Source organism: Colius striatus, chromosome 1 (assembly GCF_028858725.1).
Source record: "Colius striatus isolate bColStr4 chromosome 1, bColStr4.1.hap1, whole genome shotgun sequence".
Lineage (NCBI taxonomy): Eukaryota > Metazoa > Chordata > Aves > Coliiformes > Coliidae > Colius > Colius striatus.
Genome location: NC_084759.1, coordinates 138,192,523 through 138,216,884, shown reverse-complemented (window position 1 = coordinate 138,216,884; position 24,362 = coordinate 138,192,523). Strand labels below are relative to the sequence as shown.

General features: G+C 39.8%; 1 protein-coding gene across 2 annotated transcripts in view; it reads left to right on the top strand.

Moving 5' to 3' along the window:
• The first annotated feature begins 3,418 nt into the window (after positions 1-3,418).
• The window catches only part of AEBP2 (AE binding protein 2), a 50,606-nt gene continuing 29,662 nt past the window's right edge, over positions 3,419-24,362 (top strand). For both annotated transcript variants that reach the window (XM_062009391.1, XM_062009401.1), the window contains exons 1-2: positions 3,419-4,221; positions 21,373-21,580. In XM_062009391.1, coding sequence (XP_061865375.1) covers positions 3,563-4,221; positions 21,373-21,580 — 867 coding nt within the window. In that variant the 5' untranslated portion in view covers positions 3,419-3,562. The remainder of the gene's footprint in view (positions 4,222-21,372; positions 21,581-24,362) is intronic.

Sequence of the window (24,362 nt, the reverse complement as noted above, 5' to 3'; positions counted from 1 at the left end):
GGCTGCAATGTTGTTTGTTCTTGCACTAGTGGAGAATGGTTCTGCTTGGACCCTGCTCGTGAGCAAATTCTCCTAGTGTATCTAGTGACTTTTAAGGGGGTTTTTTATTATTATATTGTTGAGTGTATCTTCCAAGTACCACAGATTAGTATGCCTCGACATAAATGGCTAAATATCGTAAAGCATCGTCCCTGTTGTAATGTGATCATACCAAGCTAGACTGAGCACACCAAAAGCCCTGTGTGGCCCTGTGTGTGAACAACGGCGTAACATCCGCCCTCAAAGCCTAAGTGGATAAGTTACTTTTTTTTTTTCCAAAGGATTTCCTAGCAGCGTGTCTCCTGCTTTGTGCTTTTTCAGACCATTCAAATGCAAGTGACTTACATGCCTTTGCAAGTTCTAGACTCACCTGTTCTCAGAGAAGTCTCCTTTTCTTGAGAAGTAAAAAACATTGGAGAAAAAGATTTCTCTTTGGTAAACTGGGTATTTTTGTATTTTGTCCAAGAGACTTCATCTGTCATCACTGCTGCTTGCACTTGATTAGGACTTTATTACAGCACTCAAGGACCAAGCCTGAACACCGAATTTTGTGGGTTTTGGGAGCAAGACACCTAGGGATTATCACAGAATATTTGGTGCCTGTCTGCTTCAGTAGCGACCCCTTTGGTACTGATGTCTTGCTTAAATGCTAAGCGATTTCTATTAGGCAGGTTCACACCATCCTTCCTATTCAATTCGTGTCCTGAGGTTTCCTTCCCTGACCCGCTTTGAATACACAAATTACCTAATGAGCTGGCGTCTCTAAGCGCTCTACTTAAGAAAGTGGAAAGTGGGAGGTCTGAATCACCCTGCTTGCTTTTGGTACACAAATACAAGGAGCCTTGCATGTACACACGACTTCCAGAAACCCTGAAAGACTTGGAGGGGGGAAAAACCCCAAACAAGTACATTGATGGGCTTGTGAATACACAGTGGAGTGGATGTAGACAATTTACATTAGGGTACACTGAATTATTTGAAATAACTTTTTCCTCCTTCTTTTCTCATATTCTTAGGTTGCAAAAGGCGTCTTTTACCTAAGTCCCTTATCTATTTTCAGTTTCTCATGACTTGATACCTCTCTGATTCTGTGTCTTACTACAGCAGAGAGATCCAGAGAGGAATCGACGGGTAGAAGAGACGTGGGAATTATTTCAGCTACGGGCACCTTCTTACTGAAATCAAATGCTGTCGTTTGTTTTTGCAACCTCCCGCTTTGTGTTTGAGAAGTGACAGCAACACCCACTCGGGAGTGCCACGCCTTCCCAAGTGAAGCACAGAACATGTTACAGGGAGGAGGAAAAGCAGAAGAGACTATTTTGGTAGAGATAGTAGACCAGCTCCACAGATGAAACAGCATTACAGCTGTCCTTGTCTTTTTTTGTTCGGTTGCATTTTTTTAACCATTTCCAGCTGAGGCTGGTTTCTGGAAACCTGGGAAACTACCATAACCTGATTTTTTTTTTTTTTTGGCTGTTGTTGGTTTCTGAAGTTCGCTTATGCTCCTCTGCACATTCAAGATGTCATTGGTTTGTTTTCAATGATTAATCCAGTGTCATGTCCCTTTAGCTCCAATACCGTATTGCTGTTTCAGCAGTGTGACATTCTGTTTTGACGCTGCTACACCACGGGTTGTTGGTGTTGCTGTGAACAGCTGCATTTGTTGATGGGCTGGGAGCCATTTTTAACTAGGCTAACGCAGGTCTTAAGAGCACAGTTTCCAGATTCGAATCCTATGCAGTTAACTTCTCCTGGAATGTAGGATCTCTGTGGAAATGCCAGATACGCCTGCTGTAACTTGAATCAGTGATGTTCTTCCCATTGGGCAGAAGGCATAATGTTTTTCTGGACTGAGTTGTGGTTCTGTGTTTTGTAGTTTGTTTTTAATCTAAACGACCATCACTGCACTCTTTTTCTTTTTTATGTGGCAAACTGTAAGAGTTTATGTATATGAGACACCTAAAAATCACGTGGCATGCCATTTTATCCTTTCAATAACCCTCCTCATCTCTTCAATAATTTGTCTACTACCTGATATCACCTCTTCATCCAGGTTCTACCCACCTTCCTGTTCTACTGCAAATCTGCATCCTATAAACTTCTGCTAAGCACTTCCACGTGACAACGTATCAAACATTCTCTTGATGTCCTTGGAGACAAGACTCTTGTCAAAAAGTCTACCACGTTAGTCTGATGTGGCCTACCTTTAGTAAACTTTACTCGATTTTACGTTGGAGTGACTTTAATTTTCAACATTTGTTCCAAGGTCCTATACATGACTGACAGTCATTCTGCTAACCTTTCACTTTCCTCTTCTGCACATGCACAGGGGTTTTCATTACTTTTTTTCCCCCAAATGACACAATTCCCAGCTCAATGAATTTACCAAACCTATGCCTCCAGAAAGGAATTTAGGTCTGTGAGATGAAAAAAACACCCAAATAACCGTTTCCCCCAGTTTTAGTTCATTCAGCTCTGGTTTTGCTTTCACTTAAATGCAGTAACCTGCATTTTGCGTTCCCTTTTAATCACACTTTTGCTTTTGCCCGGTCGCTGACGTGCCTCTTGGTTGCAAATGAAGATTTAAGGCCGTTATCTAGTCTATCCTCTTTGCTCGCTCTCTTCTCACCGGTGCCACAGCGCGACTGCTTTTCCATTCCTGTCGATGCCTCCGAAAACCTTTTCCTGTCGCCTTTGTGTCTGCCCGGGGCTTGTCTTTGACAGCTCTCACGGGGTAAGCCACCCCTGTAGCAACCCGCACCCCTGTAGCTCCCTTCGCCGGGGAACCTCGTTTCTCCCCGTTTCGTGGGCTCCCTAAGCCGTCTGACGCTCGTTCGAGTTACTTCGAGTCCATTCAGCCCCGGCGTCCCTACTGCCTCCTCCCCGCCCCTCTTTTCCTCTCACGGATACAAACGACCCCAAGTTTTCCCCAGCCGTGCCTCCTGGCCTCTTTACTCCCTCCTTCCCTCTCTCCAACAGCCTCGCGGGCCTGACGCTGCTCAGCTCCTGAGTGACCCGCCGAGGCCGGGAGGCGCGGGACGCAGTCCGCGGAGGAAAGGACGGGGGCGCAGTGCCCGGCTCCCTCCGCTCGTCCGGCGGAACGCCCCGCACCCCGAGTAGTGGACCGGCAGTAAGGCTGATGCGGTACTGCCACGGGCGCGGGGCCCTGCCCTGCCCCGCCTCTCTCCTCCCCTCCCGCGCGCCGCCTCCCTGGGCGCCCCGCGCCGGGGGCCGCCGCTCCGCCCTCTCTCCCGTTTTTGTCCCCGGGCGCGTTCCGTAGCGCGTGCGGCGGCGGCGGCCGCGGCCCGGGCCCCTCCTCTCTCTCTGCGGCTCGCGCCGCCGCGCGATTGTGCGGGTGAGAAGGGCACGGGGAGGGGGGGAGCGGCGGGGGGGCGGAGCGCGGCCGCGCGCACAGGCCGCGCGCACGCCCCCGCAGTTACTGCTGCCGCCGCAGCCGTTGCGCGCGCCCGGTCCCGCTCAGCTCCGCTCCGCTTCGCTCCGCTCGCAGCGACTCGCAGGCGCCATGGCGGCCGCTCGCAGCGACATGGCGGAGCCAGAGGGGCTGCTTCCCGGCGAGGCAGGGACCGCCACCGCCGCGGCCGAGGAGGAGGAGGCTGGGGCTGGATCCTCGTCCTCGCCTTCGTCCTCGGCGGCGGCGGCGGCCGCGGCGGCGGAGACGGAGTCGCTGCTGCTGCTGAACGGCGAGGCGGAGAGCATGTCGGAGCCTAGCCCGGAGAGCGCCAGCCAGGCCGGGGACGGGGAGGATGAGGAGGAGGAGGAAGAAGAGGAAGAGGAGGAGGAGGAGGAGGAGGAGGAGGAGGGCGGCGAGGAGGAGGAGAGCAGCCTGGTGGGGAGCAGCAGCACGAGCAGCGGCTGCTGCAGCGACGAGACCCGATCGCTGAGCCCCGGTGGCAGCAGCGAGGCCGACGCCAAGGAGGAGCCCAAGGGCCCCCGGGGCAGCCAGGAGGACGGGCTGGGCCGCGGCCCCGGCGGCGGAGGCGGCGGCGGGGGGAGCAGCTCCAGTAGCGTGTCCAGCGGTGGCGACGAGGGCTACGGCACCGGCGGCGGCGGTGGCAGCAGCAGCGGCAGCAGCAGCTGCAGCGCCACGTCGGGGGGCCGGCGGGGCAGTCTGGAGATGTCCTCGGACGGGGAGCCTCTCAGCCGCATGGACTCGGAGGACAGGTCAGTGTGCCTCCCGGCTCCACGCCGGCGGCCGTCGCCTTTTCCCCGGAGAGTGCGAGAGAGTCCCTTGGGTCCCAGGGCCAGCGGGCGCCATGTCCGGTCGCCTCCCCACCTCGCAGCGCTGGGGGGCTCGCCAACCCGCCCGCCCCGCCGCAGCAGCGAAGGGGCCCCCTCTTCCCTGGGTCTCTGACCTCCCGTCGCCCCTCTCCCGATTCGGGGGCCGTGGCGGCGGGGGGCTCCCACAGGTTTCTCCGGCCAACTTGCGCCGGGCGGGGCGGGGAGCGGCCTGCGGCGGCCTGTGGCGGGCCCGCCGCCCTCGCCGAGGCCCTCCTCCAGGCCCCCTCTGAAAGCCTGCCCGCTGCTTTTGGGAGGCGGGGGCGCTCCCCCCTCACCGCCCTGGCCCGGCACCGAGCGGCAAGCTGCGTGGGGGCTGCTGAAGCCGCAGCCATCACCGTTAGGCGTTTTCTGGAGAGCCCCGGAGCGGCCCCCGCTGCGATCTGAGGACGGGGCGCTGCCTCTTCAGGTGGCGATATTTGGTTGTCGCTTTTCTCAGAAGCTGCTGATTTTTTGTTTTGCTTTATTTTTTTTTCAGATGATGTTTTTAGGGTTCTTAGGGTTGTATCATACGCTAATGCAGAGGCAGAGTGTACCATAGCTTCAGGATGGGAAATCAGTGGATGCGGTTTTACCTGCACCCGCACCATGATCTCTGTGCTAGAGGCAGAAAACTGAGTGATAACCTCTTAAAGCATAAGGGAAGAAGAGAAAATCCGGTTTACTGAAATAAAAAGGCCTTTCAGTATTAGGTGTGTGCAAGTTACAAGCATGCACAGATTAAGCAAGGCTCAGAACTAGGCTCAAAGTCATTTTCAATGAGTTCTATAATATTAAATTTAAAGACTTTTTTTTTTTAAGTCTTTGTACGTTAAAGGTATGAGTCTCATTTACCAAGGCCTTAGCTTGATTCTTGTGGAAAGGCAAAACCAAATTCTTACACATGGCTGAATACTACTTTTCAGGTTTGATTTAGCCTAACATTTCAAAGAACATGGCTTACGTAGTAACTTTCTTGGGTCTTATGTGGAACAATTTAGTCGACAAACTGATGTAAGCACAGTCTTAAAATGCTGTCGGTCCCTTTACTAATTAGTCCTTTCATGAAGCTGAAGAAAGTTGTGCTTTTTTTTTTAACTTCAGTTTAGCATTGAAAAGTATTAGTCTTCCCTGTTAGAGTTACAGTTAAGTAACAGTTACAATTTTGTTTGTATTTTCTTAAGATAGTCTCGATCTTAAGTGTGAAGAAATAAATATGTGGTTTGGTCCAGAAATGTATTTGTTAGCTCAAATGCTGTGTAGTTATTCAAATCCGCATGTTTCACAAGTGGGGCATCACTAGATGTAATCTTAAGCGTTAAAAACAAACAAACAAAACCCTAATGAGTCAGTTCCCCAAAACCATGCAATTGGCCTAAAACTCTTAAGACAAAAAAAATTGTTTCTTTGGTTTTCATCAGACTTTTGAGACTCGTGGGAGTTACTTTTTCTTTCTTCCAAACTTAGGCAAGATGGAAAGGGGGTGGTGGTGTTGGGATTTTGTTTTACTTTGCTTTTGCAAAATATGAAATTTGAAGTGAAATCCCATAAGTATTGGAGTAGACTTATGTAAAAACAACAACTGTATAATGGAGTTTTAAGATAATAATTTCTTGATTTTCATAGAATTAAAATGTGATCTTATTTGAGTGCATGTGCATTTGTGGGTTGAGGAAATAACAGAAATAGCTTTCAGGGCTTTTCTGGAAGTGTAGTGTCATTATGCCTTTCTTGCACACTCCAGAGCTAGCATGCTACTTTCTTTCGCTGTTATTGTTCTCCTGGTTCTCTTGCTGTAGTCATACAGTTAAATCTACTTTTGTGCTTATCATTATTCTTCTCCAGTGCCATTGGCATGGTCTCAGTTGCAGAAGTGAGACTCTGCGTTTAGTGGCTTAAATAAGGTCTGTGCCTTGTTTTTAATCTTTGCAAAGTTTTATCTTGAACTGTCAAGTTGAAAACTTGGGGTGCCGAAAGGTAATTTTACGTTGCCATTTCAAAGCTTGCTTGTTGAGTTGAGTAGGAGAAGAGCAATGCTACCAAGAGTGCCCTTTGTTGTTCCTGGTGATCAAAAATCTGTGTGCACTATGTGCTGCAGAATGGTAGACTGCTTTATTTTTTTGTTGCGTGTAGTCCAGCAAGTTACTTGCTTGACTTAGTGATTGAAGTGATTGCTGCTGCTTGGAAGCCAGCTGCAACATAATCTTGTGCCTTTTACATGATCAGACAGACAAGCAGTGTTGCAAAAGGTAGGGGATGTGCTGAAGAGTAAAAGAGTATGTGAGGTGAGATGGCGAAACACCAGGGATTAGACTTATAGGTAGAGGTACAGGTTTATTGATAGTGTATTCAAATCCTTAAAAACTTATTTGTTGATTTGGTCACCTATATATTAAAATGTAAGTTCTGTAACTATTGGGGAATAGTACTGTAATAAAGTGAAGTTACATATGAAACAGTATATTGTAGAGTGACCTTTGCCAACTACCCTTGTCTCCGAAGTCCTGCAAAACTCTGTCTCAGCTTACGAGATGTGTTGGTGTTGCAGAGTAAAATTACGTGGGGGAGGAAGAGAGAAATGGAAAGAGACTGAATGAACATGCTTGAATTTACAGTCCGTGGGTTAAGCGAGAGGAAGCTGGCAGAAGGGTATACCTGGTAAAGATTCTTCTGCTGTAAGACGGGTTGGTAACATTCAGATCACGCCCCAGGGGTTGGGATTTTTTTTCTTGTTTCCTCTTTAGAAAATTTGAATAAATAGGAGGGTGTGGTGAGAATGCCTAAGTTCCATGAGTGATCAAATTCCTGTTTCCCTGTACACTGTCTGTATCATTTTGGTTTAGTGATATAAACTACGAATATAACAACATGAAAGTCTTGAATATTATCAAAATGCAACTACTGTTCAGTGACTTCTTTTACATTTTGAATGTACTTTGAGATTATCTGCCAATAGAACAAATAATTTGGGGCATTACTATAGGAAATTTTTAAGTATTTATAACAACATGAAAAAACAAATATAGTGTTCAATATTGATACCCAGAAATGTAGGGTGAACTTTAACTGTTTACATGCACACAGATGGACTTTGTTAAGACAGATTTACCTTCTACTTCCAAAACCCCCAGAAACCAAAAAGCAAAACCCAGACTGATACCTAGGACAACCAGGTGACATTTTCAGCTCAGTAGTCTTAATAATCGAAGTATGGAATGCCATAGTGCTAGGACTTACCTCTATGCTCTGTATTAATTCCTGTTTAATCTGGGAACTGTGTTAAGTGCCTACTGCTGTGCTGAAGTTTTTCTGTGACTTTTGGGTAAGCTTGGATCAACTGGCTTGATAATAATAGCCTACATTCGAGTCTAGTTATCTTCCAGATTTACAGTTAAAACAAAGACTATTTTCAGCATGTGAATACTGGTGATTTTGTTGTGCCTGTCCTTAACTCAGACATCTGCTGAAAGGATGAATGTTTTTCTCAGAGTTTTCTGGAACAACCATCACAAACATTTGATAAGACTTTAAAAGAAAAAAAGCCACACTGGTTCACTTAGTATGAACACAGTCACTGAGTTTAGAATTGGGCCACAGGTACTGAAGGTAGACTGTAGCAGATGCATGGATTTGGGTATAAATCAGCTGATCTGAATGCAGCAAACACATCTGCAGCTCACTGATGTGTTATTGCTGAACTACAATATTTACTTACAAACACTTAGTGTTGAATTACTGAAATAATTTAAATATTGTATATTTCAATCTGAATTAGTTTCCTTATCAGCTTTTGCTTGATTTAGAGAACGTTGGTAGATCATGCAATTATTATATGTTTAGCAGAAATATCGGTAATAGTGCTATATGAAGGGCTTATATTTTTTTTTTGTTCACCTTTGAATTTATCTTGTATCTTTGTACTCTCACTGAGAAGTTACCTCTGGTCTTCCATTCTTACATAATCTTTACCATTCTTTAGCAGTTTATGTTTTTCTCCCTCTTCTTATTGACTAGACAAGAAGCACTAAAAAAATATGTTCTAGCTAGACGTATCAGCTGTTTTGCTGACTGTTATATAAGTGCTGATTGGCCAAATGTAACAGGTTGTCGTTGTACCTATGTAGTAATCTGCCTCAGGCACAGCACTAATTAATGTCCATTTTTTTTCTGAGCAGACAGTTTACATGTAACTTGTAAGACGCTTGTTTTTGTTAGCCTTTTCACATTTATTGTTAATCACAAACAGAATTAGTTATTGGGAGAGAGTGACTCAAGCGGCACTCAGTAATACTTAAGGAAACTTTGATCTATCTTAACCATATTAGACTTGCAGCGTACTTCTAGAAAAGTTATTCTGTTCCCATGTAGTAGGTGAGCAGCTTCAAAAACAGATGTTTCAGTGATAAACCTTTTAGTGCTTCAGATTTGTCAGGTTTGTTTGTTTCTTTAAGTGAGATGAGGCAGTGTGCAACTAACAGCTTGAAAGATGTGGAAAGTCTAGGATCTAAGATGAGGTTTCTAATTTAAAATGAAGGCCTTCTTAACCTTTAATATGTATGCTGATTTTAAAATAGTAGTTAACTCAAAAGTTTAGATACAATCTTTGAATCTATTTTTTAAACTCTTAAAAATGAAGAATTTTCAAGACTGACTAGGCAGTGACACATGAATTGTAGGAGTGCTGTTTATGAAGGCAGAGTAGTAAATTTAGTAAATATAATAAGACAGAAAATATAATCAGGAAGGCAGATGGTACTAATAGATATGCTTCGTGTATCCATGTAACAAAAAGTGCTTCGGCTCTCTTTGCTACATAATCTAGCCTGTTCCTATCCAGGAAGTGAAGAATCATTCATTAGCATTAATGACAAGGTGGTTAAGTCAGAAATTTTTGTTTTTAGAGTGTGTGTAATATTGAGGTGTCAAATTGGGTATAGAAGATCACCTGAGTTTCCAGAATTCTGCTGAAAATTATATTTTCAGTGTGTCTGACTGCATTTATTGTTGCTATTATTTGCTTTCAAATAGCAAAATAAACCCCTTGTTTCTGTAATAGTTATGTTCAGGCCTTTCTGGCACGGAAGAGAATAGCTTTTGATGGGAAGACAAAACAGCCCAGATATTTTGTATGGTGAGTATCTTTATTACTGAAGCTGTTGGTTGGTATAATTGAGTGGGTAACATGAGGTCTGTTTGTGAACTAGATGAAAGAGCTTGGTGTAATGAGCTGTTATAGTTATTGTAGCAAGATGTAAATATACTTCATAGAATTTGAGAAAAACATTTTCCTATTCAGTGTAAGAGATAAATGGTATTTCTTTTATGTTGGATTTGTACATACTTACAGGGCTACGTGCATTTTGGTTAGTTTGTGACGTCGTTAAGTCTGGTGACTTCTGAATTTGAGGATATGAAGTTTGATTGGTGAGTTGTTTGAGGGAATTTCCTAGGCTGTAGTGAAAAGAGCTGACTTGATGTGTGGATTGGTTTGATGGTTTTATTTTATTTATTTTTTTTTACTTTTCCACTTTCCAGTTGAGTTAAGCTGGGTGTTAAATACAGCCTGAACATCCATTTGGCAGAGATGTGTTGGCAGAGTTGATCACAAATAAAAGCAACTTTTTTGGATGGTGTGGTGGAAATGTTCTACCATAGTCTTACTCAAATTTGCACAGCTTTTCAGTAGATTTAATGTATTTACATATGTTTTTGAAAAATGGTATCCATGTAAGGAATAGTAGGTTGGGGGAATGAGCACTATGCAAAGCTAGAAGGGAGGACAGCAGTATGGAAGTATACCTAGAAATTACTGTGTTTGGGTAGTTGTTTCTGTTACTGGATAGGAAAGTGAGGACATGGCATCGAAGGGAGCAAACAGAGCATTTGAGATAGGAGTAGAGATTTCTGGCAAGGGGGAGATGTGAGACACAGGTAACTTTTGGTGTCTTAGGGAATGAAATGTGTCTGGTATCCTAAGGAAAAAGTGAGAGCTTAACCTGACGGAAAGGAAAAACTGATCTGTTCTGTGAAGGAGCCAAGTAATTGCAGGGAGTCCTTGAAACAGGTGGCAATGTAATCTCCAGTTAACTTTTCCAGGAGAAAAGAACAGAAGAGAGTAAGGAACTCCTTTGTGTGAACAATAAGTTTTACCAACTTTCCCAGTTGATACTAAGAAAAATACATTGGCGTGGCTTACAGAACAATGAAAAGGATAGTTTTGGAAGATTGAGATAGAAATTACTTTCTTATTGACCTATGTAACTGTTTCCTTTCTGTAGCTTTATGCGCATTTTGTCTAGAGTTCATGGTTTGTTTTTAGAATATGAATGTGTTCAAACAAATTTGCTTTAGAAAATGAAATATAAATATTCCATGTTATCATTGGTTCCGTGATGTGCTAAGACAGAGTTTACCTTTCTCTCACTGTGATTTTGCAAAACTAAAAAAAACAGACAATTTGGGAATAAATTTGAAGCCTCTCACTCAAGATCCTGGTATATTATTTTCCCTTTGTGGTGGTGAAACGCAAAAAAAAAAAGACCTGGGATTTCTTTTCCCATATCTAATTTTCTGCTTTATAGAAGAATTTAAGATCTTGAATATCCTTCGATAAACCTCAGTTACTAATATTTAATGCATGCTTTCTTTTAACAGAGCTTATGTAAGTTAAATGCAAAGATACTTGATAGTGATAGAAAAGCAAATGATTTTTTTACCATCTTGAAAGCCCTGTTGGCATGCTGATCCACTGTAGAAGAGTGCTGTAATTCAGATAACTTCTAAAAAAAAATTGAGTTGAGACTTGTAAAAGACAAGATTACTGGCACGTATAGTGGTAGTATTTATTAAATATACTTAAATAAAAATGTATTTTAAAGAATCTCCAATTACTGTTAATGTTATTCCATGCAACATCTTGTACAAATTACCACTTCCCCCATAAAGTTGCAGTCTTTATTTTGATCATAATAGTTACAGCATTATAGTGCTGTAAATGTAACTGAGATTCCAAATAAAAAAAAATCTTAATGGCACAAAGAAAATACTTTACATTTCTCTGGTTACTGTGTATACAATGAAAACCGTTTTCGTTTGAAATAAAACTACTTCTGGCATGTCTTTAAGTAGACAGTCTTAGGCTAATTTGTATGACAAGTCATAGATTAGAGAATTTGTAGAAGTAATAGTTAATTCACTGTCCTGCAGAACTGGAATCAGTTTTAAATGTATGACCTTTCTGTTATGAATTGAGTCAATTCGTGGAGTTTTATTTTGCTGTTTTTTTCTGCTTTTGCTGACTGGATAATACCTGAAGTAGCAAATATTTACTGAGTTATGAATAGACTAAAGGTGCTACTTTTGTACAATGCTATAAATGGGGTTTTTTTTAACATTTCCTCAGGGATTTTTGTGTCTTTCTTTGGTCACTTTATCTTTTCCTCACTTTTTGAGTTATGGGAGTGAAGGTAAGAGAAGGTATCCTGAGGATGAGAGGATAGCAGTTAATAACTGGTGAAATTTCCTTGACGCTGTGTCTGAAGACTGTTAATTTCCACTACTGATTAGACCACATCACATTGATTGTGGTTCTGAGTGGAAAGTCCAGTTAAAAACAAATAAACAAACAAAAACAACCTAATTGTGGTGGTTCTTTAATGACTAAATGCATTTTTTCTGTACTTCTCTGAAGCTGTGCTTGTAAACATACTGTTTTGTCAGTAAAGACTGAAAATTGTTGCTGTTCTGTAACTTTCCAAGGAGATCATAGAGTTGAAGATAATGTGGTTCCCAGACAGGAAAGTCAGTTTTTTATTTGTATTCTTAAGACAGAATCATTTAACAGTTTCTTGATTTGTGTAATCCTTTTGCTGTCATATCACAAGGCATGAATATTTATCCTTCTCTATTTTCTCACTACGCTTCTTATATTTGGTCATTCAAAGTTTTCTTTATTATCTTACCTTTTCTATGCTTCAAGTCTAGCAATAATGAGGGTTCATGTTGTGTAAATATTATGAACCCAGATATTTTGGGGCTAACAATCTAAATAATCAAAGTAAATGATCTAGGAGAGTGGAAACGGCTCTAGAGAGGTGGTGATTCATAACACACTTTCTCAGTCTTGTTTTGTTTCCTGTGCATGTTTGTTATTTTAAGTTTCTTCGATTTTTCTATCTTCCCCTGGTTTTATATTACCGGTATGTAGCACTTGCAGTGTTGGTCCGTTTTCTAGGTATTTATACCCAATCTAGACATAGCTTTACTCTAAAATAAGTTACAGCCTCAAAAATAATTTCAAAACAAGTTTTTTTTTTTTTGGTGTTCTCACTTGTCACACTGTGAAATTCTCTTCACTGTTTTACTTTCCACTACATTGATTTCCTAGTAGTCATAGAACCATATAGATGTTCAATAAAGTTTTTCAGATTTGTTTTTCAGATTTATGAATACTTTTTGAGTCTTATTATTTTGAAAAGTTTTTGTTAGAGAATAAAATCTGTGTAAAGCGTAGGTTTCATTTATAGAAAAATGCCTAAGCGATTCATAAGCATAAGTGCTTTCAGGTGAGCGAATGCTCTCTTAAATCATGCAGTCCTAGAAATTGTGATCTTTTTCTTGTATCTAGAAGTTGCCTTAATGTTGTTTTTACTTGTTTAAAGATAACATAAACAAGTTAGTTGTTAAGAACCTGAAGATGCTTCTGTAAAATGCTAGGCCACAAAATACTGATATTTTCCTTTTTTATCCCTCTTAACGTAGTGTTATTTCTCTTATGAGGTGGATTCTCCCTCACTTTCACAACCCTGACGTACACAATTTTTGTCTCTCCTCTTTTTCCTCCTTTGCCTTTGAAGAACCCTGGAGTTAGTTGTGTTGCCTGATATCAGGTGTCTCTGTGGATAGGAGCTGCAAGGGTAAATACGAACAGAGGGTTTTCCCTTAAAACACAGTGGTTGACTTTAACTTCATATACTTCTGGCTTATTGGTTTGATCCAAGTATTCTAGTTTCTTGTTGCCATGTGGATTGTCTTTCTCTTTGGCAGTCATTTAATGTTCTGCAGTCTGTTTTTGTTCTGTTTTTGTTTTGACAGTGGTTTGTTTATCTGTACAGGCTATTTTTCTTGCTGGTAGATTTTCTTGAATTCAGAAACTGATCATTGTCAATCATAAAATTATTTTAAATACTTTCTAGTTAAAGACAAATGGTTTTCTCTGGGATAATATTTTTTTTTAAAACCCTCTTAGAAATGTGGATAGCGGAAGTTATTTTCTGTCTACTTTGAAGATTCTCTCAGGATTGCTTGCTGGTAAGATGGAAAGAAACTCTAGGAGCTCTAAAGAACTGTGGCATTTCCATGCAACAGTCAGACAACAAACTGTTTAGGAAAAGTTATGTGCAACAGAAGTGTTTGTTTTGGGGAATTAAATGGGTAAATGATGGAAGTGTATTAGTAGGAGTATATTTTACTAGTGTAGATGCATCATAAAATACCAAATTCACCGAAGTTGCAGAGAGGAACAAACAGGTTCAGGCAAATGTTAAACTTTTCTACTCCCCTTCTGGCGCATAGCGGTTGCTTACGTTTTGTGAACTCTTCATTTTTCTTAGGGTCTGTTTTAATCTTTTTTCTAAATTGGCATGATCATTTGGAGAGCATAAAGCAAAGATTAATTTAAACCTGCTTGGACACCTGTGTATAGCTTCCTTGCGCACTGCATTTTATTGCATACTGGTACCCTGATGCAGATGTTCTGATAGTAGCCTCATAAAGAAGTTGGCATTTAAGTTTACATAATATTTATTGAAGGTCAGCAAAAGTTAAATCGGAGTACAAAAACATGTGAATTTATTGTTCCTCTCACTTAGGATCCAATGTAGCAATTTCTGTTATTAGTAGTCATATCAAATTGTGTTGTACCATTGAAATGGTTGACTCATAGAAATGAGGTTTATCCTGCTTCAGTTTTTAACAGCTTTGGTGTATAGTTCATATTGCTGGGTGGAATGTAAAAAAAAAAAAGATAATAATGTAATACTGCTTGAAGAAGATACAGCAGCTCCCATGTTTGGAAGTGATGGAGATTTTATAAAGAAAGGTAAATAAAATTCTTAGAACATGTAGAGGAGCTTCTTATTTATGATGGGAGCTGAGAGTTGATGATTTGATTGCTTTCAGACTTTATGAAGGTTTACCTTCACTTAACCATTGATTACATTAGGGAAGCAGTGTGTGTAAATCACTTTAAATCTCATGGCCTCAAAAACTGTAAAATAACTAGGTAATCTGAACTGGTCAGAGATCCATTGGTCAGAGCTGTACAACAGTTTTTGTTTTCACTCTGGAATTTCCTAGTGCAATGAAAATAATGAGATGCCTGTAATTTTTTTTTTTCTTTAAAATTTTGTTGTTTTTCAGCTTGGTGTTTGTAATTGAGAGATTGTGATTGATGCTGTCTGTTTTCTTTTGGAATTAGTACCTCGTTGTCATTTAGCCTTCCATGTGGCAAAAGCTTTTTCTGTTGGATTCTAGGCTTTAATCTTTGAAGTTGATGTAAGAAAGGACTGTCATTCACAGTGTTTCCATTTTTCAGTATTTTATCTGAGTGTTACTGTTGAGTTTTCTTTCTTAAACTTCCCTCATATGGATTGGAACAATGTAACTAAAGCTCCATGTGCAAATGATAAGATATTTCACTGACTAGTGAAAGCTAAAGGAATTAGCAGGGTGGTTTTCTTTAATCCTTAAAATATTCACCTACTTCCAGTGAGGTTTTTAGTATTGAATTTTTTAATGTTAATTATGCTTTTCATCTAGTCCAAGGCAGTCTTCTGTGGATTTTATGCTTTATGACTAGGTTATCAGGATATACTTTAGAATAGAGTGTTTCTGAGCATCCCTCACTTGAATTAGTGTAGCTTGATGGCTGCGCAGTAATGTTGGTTTTAGTGATCCTGAACTATCTGCTTATTTTTAATTTGATGATTTACAAGATGACATTATTTATTATAGGATCTATAACAGTAATTTCTCTTGGTGTTAGTGGATGAAATCAGCTGAGTCCTTTGCTTACCTAGTGAACATCTGGGGACTGGAAGCTAAGCATTCTCCGTGGAGGTACTGTAACTCTGAAATGAGCTCCTGTTGATCAGACTGAAGTAGTGTGCTTGCTGACCCTCAAGGGCATGGTATAAGGCCCATCTGTTAGGTCTGGATTTTGCCTGAGGGAAGGTTGCTTCAGTTAAGGTCTAGGGGGAGTATGTTCAGCAGACATTAAAAATATAATAGCAAATTGATTGGGCTTTTGTGCATGTGTTTGGTGCCTGGCTCTACTATTACTTCAAGTGGGCAGTTGCTAATGGGAGTTTATGGAAAGTAAAATTGTTATGTTGCTATTCTTTCTAGACTCCAACTGTGTTTTTCTGAAAGATTAACAAAAAAGAGAAAGAAAAAATTTTGGACATTCCATTCATTAAAATCAATGGAAAGGATTACTTGCAGCAGTGAGGAAATGCATCTCCTTGGAGAGTGAAGTGTGTGTCAGGAATGGTGCATGAAATACCATTTTTTTTAATGCATTAAGTCACAGGCTCGTTATGTTTTCATTCACATTTAACCATACACAACAATTAGTGCCCAAATGCACATGTAGTAAAACATGTGATTTGAAATGTGTGCGTTTTAAATTGGGAATAATTTTTTTTTGCCTTATAGAACATGCAGCTATTTACTTGACTCCAACAATGGCTTGATTTTGCTGAGAACCTTAAAGGAAGAGAATAATACAGGATTTAAAATCTTTCAAGAACTTCTGTTCTCTGTAAAGTCAAAAAAGGCTTGCAACTTATTTTGTATTTCAGTTTCAGGATTGTTTTTACATACAGTTCAGACTATATTTAATTAGATTTGATTGACATGCACATATAGATTGTGCAGATGTTAACCTATTGACATCAAAGTGATGGTAGAAAAATCTTAATAATCTTGATTATGAAGATATATTATTTCTAGCTGCTAGTGAAGCACGTACAAGTAAACAATAAGATCTGAAACTGCCTTTGAGGTAAAGACTCCTCTATTTAAGCAAGCATTAATGTTATTGCTTAAACACAGTATAAATGCTAGTATCATTTCAAAGCTATTGGTGTCTTGGTAGAGGGAAAAATTACAGGAGAAGGGTAAAAAGCTGAGAAGATTCTGTTTTTTTCAATTCCACCTTGCTGAGTTTGGAAATCACTGTTTGCCAGTGTTTGCAGACTTATAAAGTGAGGTGCAAGTTTCAAGTATTTTAGAAAGGCCTCGCATTGAGAGCTGTGATTTTTTTTTTTTTCTTTTTTTTTTTCAAGTTCATTTTGGTGCAGGGATTAGGACGAAAGTAGGGATAACATAAGCTGGAAGTCTGTGTTGTGCTTGCTTGTAACAGTTTTAAATTTTAGTAATTAGTCGATCTTTTGAATGGTGCTTCTTAAAAACAGCTATTGTGTATGCAGGCTCTCTCCAGCAGTGACTGTTTTTGATGCTCTATTGTTTGAGATGACCCCTGAGTTGAACTCTCTGAAACTCAAATGTCTAATGTTTTTCATCAGGCTATGGTCTATAGATCTGTTACAATGGAGCTGGAGCCTGCTTACAGCTTGGGAGCAAACCCAGACCTGTCTGTCACTAGCAATAGGGGAATGCCACAAGCGCTTAAGGTCTGCTCGTGTCATTCTGCTTTGATAGTAGCAGTCAGGGTTTAAACAGATCTCCCAGCTGGGGAAAAAGGGCTTAGAAAAAGGCAGAAAAACTTACTTTAACTTATTTAGCTAAAAGTTTGTTTCAATATCTTTTTGTTTTATTACTAGTCTGTTTTCCTTACTTTGTTCTGTTTGCTTCTTTTGGATACACCTTATTACTTTCCCATTTACAGACTTTGTGAGTTTCAGATGAGAAAGCAGAAGGATGTAATTTCCATTACTACTTTCCCTTTGTTAAGGAACTTTTCCCTCTCTTGGATCATCCCAAGTAGATAGAAAGTCACATCGGATTGAAAAGCCCTATTCATACATTTGAAGGATATACAGATGCTATTTTAGTAATCCAGCCCTTCTTGGGCTGAGTTGATGTGGAGTGTGCACACACAGCTTACCCATTTGTATATCCTGCCCTCAGACCCTTTCCAAAATCTCAGGAGGCAAAGTGGGTAAATCAGCAAGTCTAACAAATACAGTGTTGCAGTTAAGTCTTTACAGACTTAGCAGCAACCACAGCTTTCTCTATAAAATAAAACTTGGGATCTTTCTGCTTCATGTTGAAGTGACAGGTCAAGGGCAAGAGACCTCCCAAGTCAGTGTCTTCTCTGATGCTCTATATACTACAGACTTTTCTCTGAAAACTTCCTGATATTTTCTTAGTATGTGAAAGACTAGAGAAAATGTAGACAGGCTTGAGCTGTACAAGGCATTATGATAGAGAGAATGTGCTGATCTTTCACAGATTCTCATAGTAATTTTTACCTCTTTGCTAGGTCGCTCAGAACTCACTGAGAAAGAAGTTAATTCTAGGTTCTCAGTATTGTAAGGCATCTGATCATCTGAAATATGATTCTGAAAGCACAGAAGAGAAAACCAAGAATTTGTTTTACATCTTTATTTAATGAGCTATTTCTTGAGAAGGAATATGTCAGGGCAGCGAGTTTCTTGCATTTTGTCAGAGCCTATAAAGAGAATCACCAGAAAGCAGTGATCTCCAGTTGTGTGACTCCCTGCCATTTCTTCTATAAGCAGTTTAACTATTTCTCTGGTACATCCTGTTACAGCAATATTTGTCTGTACTCTTACACAAAGTTCTTCAAACTAGAAGAAGGGAAGCTTTTCTGTCTTAAGTGAAATACTGACCTGTTATCACTCAATTGGATTTGAGTTACTTTTTTTCCATTTTTAGACTATCTTGAATAGATTATCGGATTATAGTCTAGTGTAGCGCTTCATCTACAATTTCAAATATATTGTATATACTCCTACTTGATTTAAGTGCTGTGGACAACCTTTTGTTGTTCCATTTTTGTCTGCTACTAAATTTTGATGTCTTGTGTGCAACTCTAATCTGTTAGCTCTTAGCAAACACTTAGGCTATTAGAACCAAACCAAGCAAACATTTAAACTGTTACAGCTAAATCAGCTTTCTAGGTGTTACTGGTTTCTCATATTGTTAAAACCTTACTGATCAGAATATCTATCGCTAGATCAGTTTTGCTAGTTGACTTTACAGATTTTTCTCCCAAACCAATAATTTCCTATAGGTAGTAGGATAGCAAAAAAACCCCAACCAAACAAAAAAGCCCAAGTATTTGCATTCCTTAATCTGTTAAATTGTGATTTTTGTATCAAGGTATGTTGCATTACATTTGCAATATGAAAAAAACACACTACAGGTTCATCACTTGGAGGTTTTTTTAATTTCTGCTTAGAGAAATTAACCAGAATTCTCCAGTTCACAGGCATGCAGCCACACACATCTGCCTAACTGCACACTTCTCTCTCCCCTCCATCCCTCAGTTCTTTTACAGAATTAGTTCTGCATTATGTTTTCTCATTGCTTTCCCACTTAAGACCAGCCTTAAAACCAAGGAAGCATTGAGAGAAATATCTGTTGTGGTCACCAACACCATACCTCTTCTAAGTTGGAAGTTTCCTTGTGCAAATTTGTGGGTTTTTTGAGAATGCTGTTAGAGGATATAGAAACTTGGACTGACTGTAAATAGCTTAGAAATTTGAGATCCTACTGAAAGCATTTATGAAGTACTGAACTTTGGGGCCTTTCAACTGTGAAAAATTAAGGTTACTTATTTGCACAAAGTGGTCTGAAGAAGCTGTTGCATGAGTGCTGTATCGGCAGTGCTTTGCCATCCTTGGTTAAGAAACTTCCTGTTGGAACTGCTGATCTGTGTGACACTGCCTTTTGGCTTAGGCATCAGCTGAGGATGGTGGAAATGTCAGTCTCCTAGTCACATCTATTGTGGACCTGGCATTGTGGAAAAATTAGAATTACTTGGAACATATTTTGCACTTGAGCTTCCGACAATTTGCTAGAGGGATTCTAAACTACTATTACTAGTAGCTGTAGTTAATGTCTGTTAACACTGTTGGGACTGACAGCTTCAGCTCAGAGCTAGCTGCATTTTTCTTTTTTGAAGTTTCTCGTGAATGTAAAATAAGCTTTATGGGGAAGTCAGCAATATAGAACAGTTTCAAAACTATACCTTATAGGCTTCTGTTGGCCACCTTTTCTTTATTTACTAGTCAAAGATTGTAAGCTTTTATGTCTTGAAAAGAAGCAAGACTACTTGGTTGAGGGACTGGATGGGAGAAGGGAAAGGTGGGGAAGGATGATTGAAAACTGTGTGTATTCATAGACTACACAAGGAAAGAAAATAAAAACAGTGGACACGTGGAAAAATGCTGTGTAGCAGCAAAGATTCCATGTGACTTGCTTGGGTAGAAGTCATGTCTTCTAAATTGTTACATCTCTTTTGAAATTGGGAGGGAGCAGGAGCGGAGAGGCATGTGTTATTTGCGTATCATTTAGAAAGTACATCTTATATATACTTTTATTACAAGAAAAAAAAGTTGAAAAGGTCTCTCAAACTTGGAAAACAAAGGCCTAAGAATAATTGGTCAATTTTAGTAACAGGAGACTAGTGGGTTGGAAAGATTTTTAAGGGGATATGGTAGTCAGTGTTTTCATAAATGTTATCATGCTGCTATCTCAGATCAGACTTTGCTCATGAAAGCATATTACTCAGAGTGATTGAAACTCTAAAAGCTTATCTGGAAGGCATTGCTAAAGAGAGTCTGTTATTTTGACTAGTGCAAGAGATTTTTTTATTGTTAAATGCAATGGATTATCTATGATAACTTCAAAATCTATCACAAGAAAATCTGCTAGCACAGTAGTAATTTAAAAAAATAGCCATAATGTGAGAAATTGCTAGTAGAGGCATTTAGAGCAAAAGAGCAAATATGCTAGTGATATCTTCAAATTTTGACTAATGGTGTATTTTTTGTTTCATCCATCTCAAAATACATAATAGAACAATAATGTGTATGCAAACAGCACCTATACCTTTAAAAGCAGAATGCTTTAGCATAGAAACTGTATGTAAGAGGTGGGGGAGAAAAGGGATACGATAAAAGCAAGAAAATTATAAACATAATGTAGAGTTGAATAGGAAGTGATTCTTTTAATTCTTTAGATTTTTTTCCTCTTCCACTTTGCTCAGAAGAATACGTGAAGATACCTCTGTAAAAATTACTGCTGCATACTGGGCTCTGTTAGCCAAAAATGTACCTGTATAGTTGATAGAAGTGATTCTTCACCTCTACTTGACATCACTAAGACTTGACATCATTGTAGATACTGGATCCTCTCCAGCATGTGAGCGAAGGGTCTCCGAGATGGTTAGAAGGCTGAAGCAAATGCTGTACTTGGAGAGTAAAGTTTAGCAAGGGAGGAGTGAGGGTCATCTTAACTGTATAGTGTTAGTTTAGACCTGCATGTAACGGACATCATGCTGTGGCAAGTGTGGGCATCCCTTAAACCTTCTGTGGTTCCACACTTCTGTGGAACTTCAGTGTTGTATTCTTTTTAAGGATCTAGTGTTAGCCATGGATGCTGGGCTAGATACATCTTTGATCTGATATAGCATGCCTTTTTTTTTTCACTTCTCTCCTGGGAAACAAAAATAACAAATGACTGTTTAATGTATATTAAAAATGAGTTTGTAAATCACATGAGAGTAATTTTCTGACAAGTCAAAGAATGGGAGAACTTTCCATCCCTCCCTTTTGTTGTCAGTGTCCAGAAGAAGTTACATTCTCAATTACTGAACTATTTCCTAATTATAGTGATGAAACACAATAAATAGTAAGTTTGTGTAAGATTTTCTTTTTAACCTGTCTACATATGTCTGAAACAAAATCCCAAAGAGCTGTGGGGTTTTTTTTGGGTTGTTTTTTTTTTTTTTTTGGTGTTTACATGTAACAAAATACAACCTTTCTCTTTTTGTTTGTCTTGCAGCATAAGCAGCACTATTATGGACGTAGACAGCACAATTTCCAGTGGGCGTTCAACTCCAGTTATGATGAATGGACAAGGAGTTGCTGCCTCCTCTGCAAAGAACATCGCATATAACTGTTGTTGGGACCACTGCCATGCATGCTTCAGCTCCAGCCCAGATTTGGCAGATCATATTCGCTCCGTACATGTGGATGGTCAACGAGGAGGGGTTGGTGTTTCCTTTTTCCCCTCCTCTTTCTTAGTTGCCAACATTTTACTTTTTAGTGATGCTAGCAAATTTTATGTTTTCAAATATCAGTTCTGTAGATACTGGCAACTAAGATGGGGCCTTCAGCAGTCTGGTATTAGGCATTCAGCTGTTGTCTTTTGCATGGTTCACTTGATTTGATAATTTGTGTTTTTAATTGAATGCCTAACTTTAACAATGTAGTAAATTTTTCTAATAAATGATTTGAGGCTATCAGGCTTTTGATAGATGGTGCTAACTACTGTCATGGTTTAACCTTGATTAACAAGTGAGCATCACACAGAGGCTCGTTCGCTACACCGTCCTAGGTGGGATACGGGAGAGAATCTGGAAAGTGAGATCTTATGGGCTGAGATAAAGACATTTCGGTAGGTAAAGCAAAAGCTGCACACACAAGCAAAGGAACACAAGGGATTCATTCACATTCATGCTACCTTTTGCACAACAGTTATGGAGAAAGACAAAAGCCACAACTCTAAATTTCCTACCTTTTCTCCTTCTTGCCCCCAGTTCTACATGCCGAGTGTGACATGATAATGGTCTGAGATATCCCTTTGGTCTGTTGGGGTCAGCTGTCCCAACTGTGTCCCCTCCCAGCTTCTTGTGCCTTCTAGCCCACACGCTGGTGGAGTAGCTCAAGAAGCAGAAAAGGCCTTGACTCTCTGTAAGCACTTTTCAACAATAACAAAAACATCTAGGCATTAACAACACTATTCTCAGCATGAAACCAAAACATAGTCCCATAGGAGCTACTATGAAGAAAATGAACTCTATCCTAGCCAAAACCAGCACACTTCTCAACATCCTGAAGTTATTGGTATATCTTTAAGTGCTTATACTTGGACTTAAATTTCTTAAAACTCTTGGCATACGTTACTGCATGTGAACTCAGATGATGATGTCATAGCTTGATTATTTTTACAAATCAAGTCTGTAGAGGTAAAGTACATACAAAATATGTAATAGGGAAGATGTTAGATTAATTGACTTGAGAGTACAAAGTCTTACTGTAACAGCACTGTATATAATGCTGATGGTGAGTAGACCTTAAATAATATAATTGCATCTAGTGTTTCTTTTAAATTGAGGTACCTACCTAATCATGTATATTTCAGTCTAATCACTGGTCAAATGATGCAGTTTCTGTTTGGTCTCACAATTTTAATGCTCCAAAACATCTTCCAGTAGAGTAATTTCAATTCTGTACTTAACTGCTTGCATCTCCCCAGTCTCAAAAATTACATTTGCCTGGCATATGTCACGTAAATTACCTTTACATCAAACACAAGTAATCTGCCTGCTTTCAACACTGTACATAGCAGCTCTTTAATTTCTTGGAGACCTAATATCAAATGTTAAGCTAAAGTAGTCATTATCTTTTCACTTTTTGTCTTCCTGCCACTTTTCCAGAAGTGAAATGTCATGGCATCACACTTTCTTCAGTGAATAGGAGATTTAGAAAATGCTAATTTGATTTACTTAAAATAATTTATTATGTAAAGTGTCACAAACACAGCTGTGACTTCTATTTAGCTAATGATTTTTGGTATGATTTCAGCTTCATGTTTCTTGACTTTTTTTTCAGTCCAGTCTCTAAGCAGAATCATACATCCCGTGAGTTGGCTTTTTAGCCATCTATGAGATGTTTCCTGTAGTTCTGTTCATAGATTTGTGAAAATGTTATATGAATCCTGGGTGAAACAATGAAATGGATGATATTTATTCCTATCCTGTGGGCTTTTCACATTTCTGGGAGTCTTTATCCCACCCATGAGCCCTTTTCATATCCTACTTCTAGCACTGGAAGATCTTCCAGGTTTTTTTCTTGTTGTTTGGTTGAGGGCTTTCTTATTTGTTTGGTTTTTTTTTTTTTAAGTGTATTTCTTTTACATTCCATGTGACATGAACTGTGGATATTTTTATTTGGAAAGTGTTAGGCTCTATTTGTAATTCTGAAAGAGGAGGTGGTTGGAAGCACTAAGTGTCTAAAAAATGTTGTATTCAGACCGCACTCTTTATCCCCCTACTGGAATCGGTTTCTTTTTGAAAACATCTTCAACTTGGTGCTATGGAAGGGGACTGATCCTGGCTGGCTTGTTTCAAGGTTTTGTCTGCCACCTGCTGGTGAGGTGTTTAAGTGGTGTTAGAAATTCTATTCCTGTGATTTGGATTTAATTGCAGATATTACTTAACTATAGTGATGATAAGTTTGAAAAAAAGTGGGAGTAATGACTGCTTATTGAGAACACAAAAACAATGTGATAAACATCGTTTTATGGTAAAATGTGTATTTTCAAGCTAATACTGAAATAATAGCTCCATACCAAATAGGTTCATGAAGAGTCCAGGAAACTTTTTGACAAAATAGTTCTACTTCCCCAAATTATTTTTTCCAGGAATATTTCAGATTTGTCCTTTTCACAAGGGTTCCCAAGAAGTCATGCCTGGACTGGTGGGTGGTTGTAGAACCAAGTGCTTGTTTTTTGTAGGAATTGCATTTCCACAGTCTGTATCTTCATAGTGATACTCCTTTACTGAGTGCCTTGCAGTCTGCAGTTGCTATGGAAGTATTAGGGCAGTTATAGAGCTGTTGTAGAACCAAGAGTCTCAAAAATTCTAATTCTGTGGCTTCTGAGGGATCTCAAAAGAGGAGTGACAGACACCAAAGGTTTAGGGGGTTGGGCCTTATGTGTAAGTAGGTCTGGATCAGTCATATAGACATGTAGAGTTTTTTTCAGGTTTG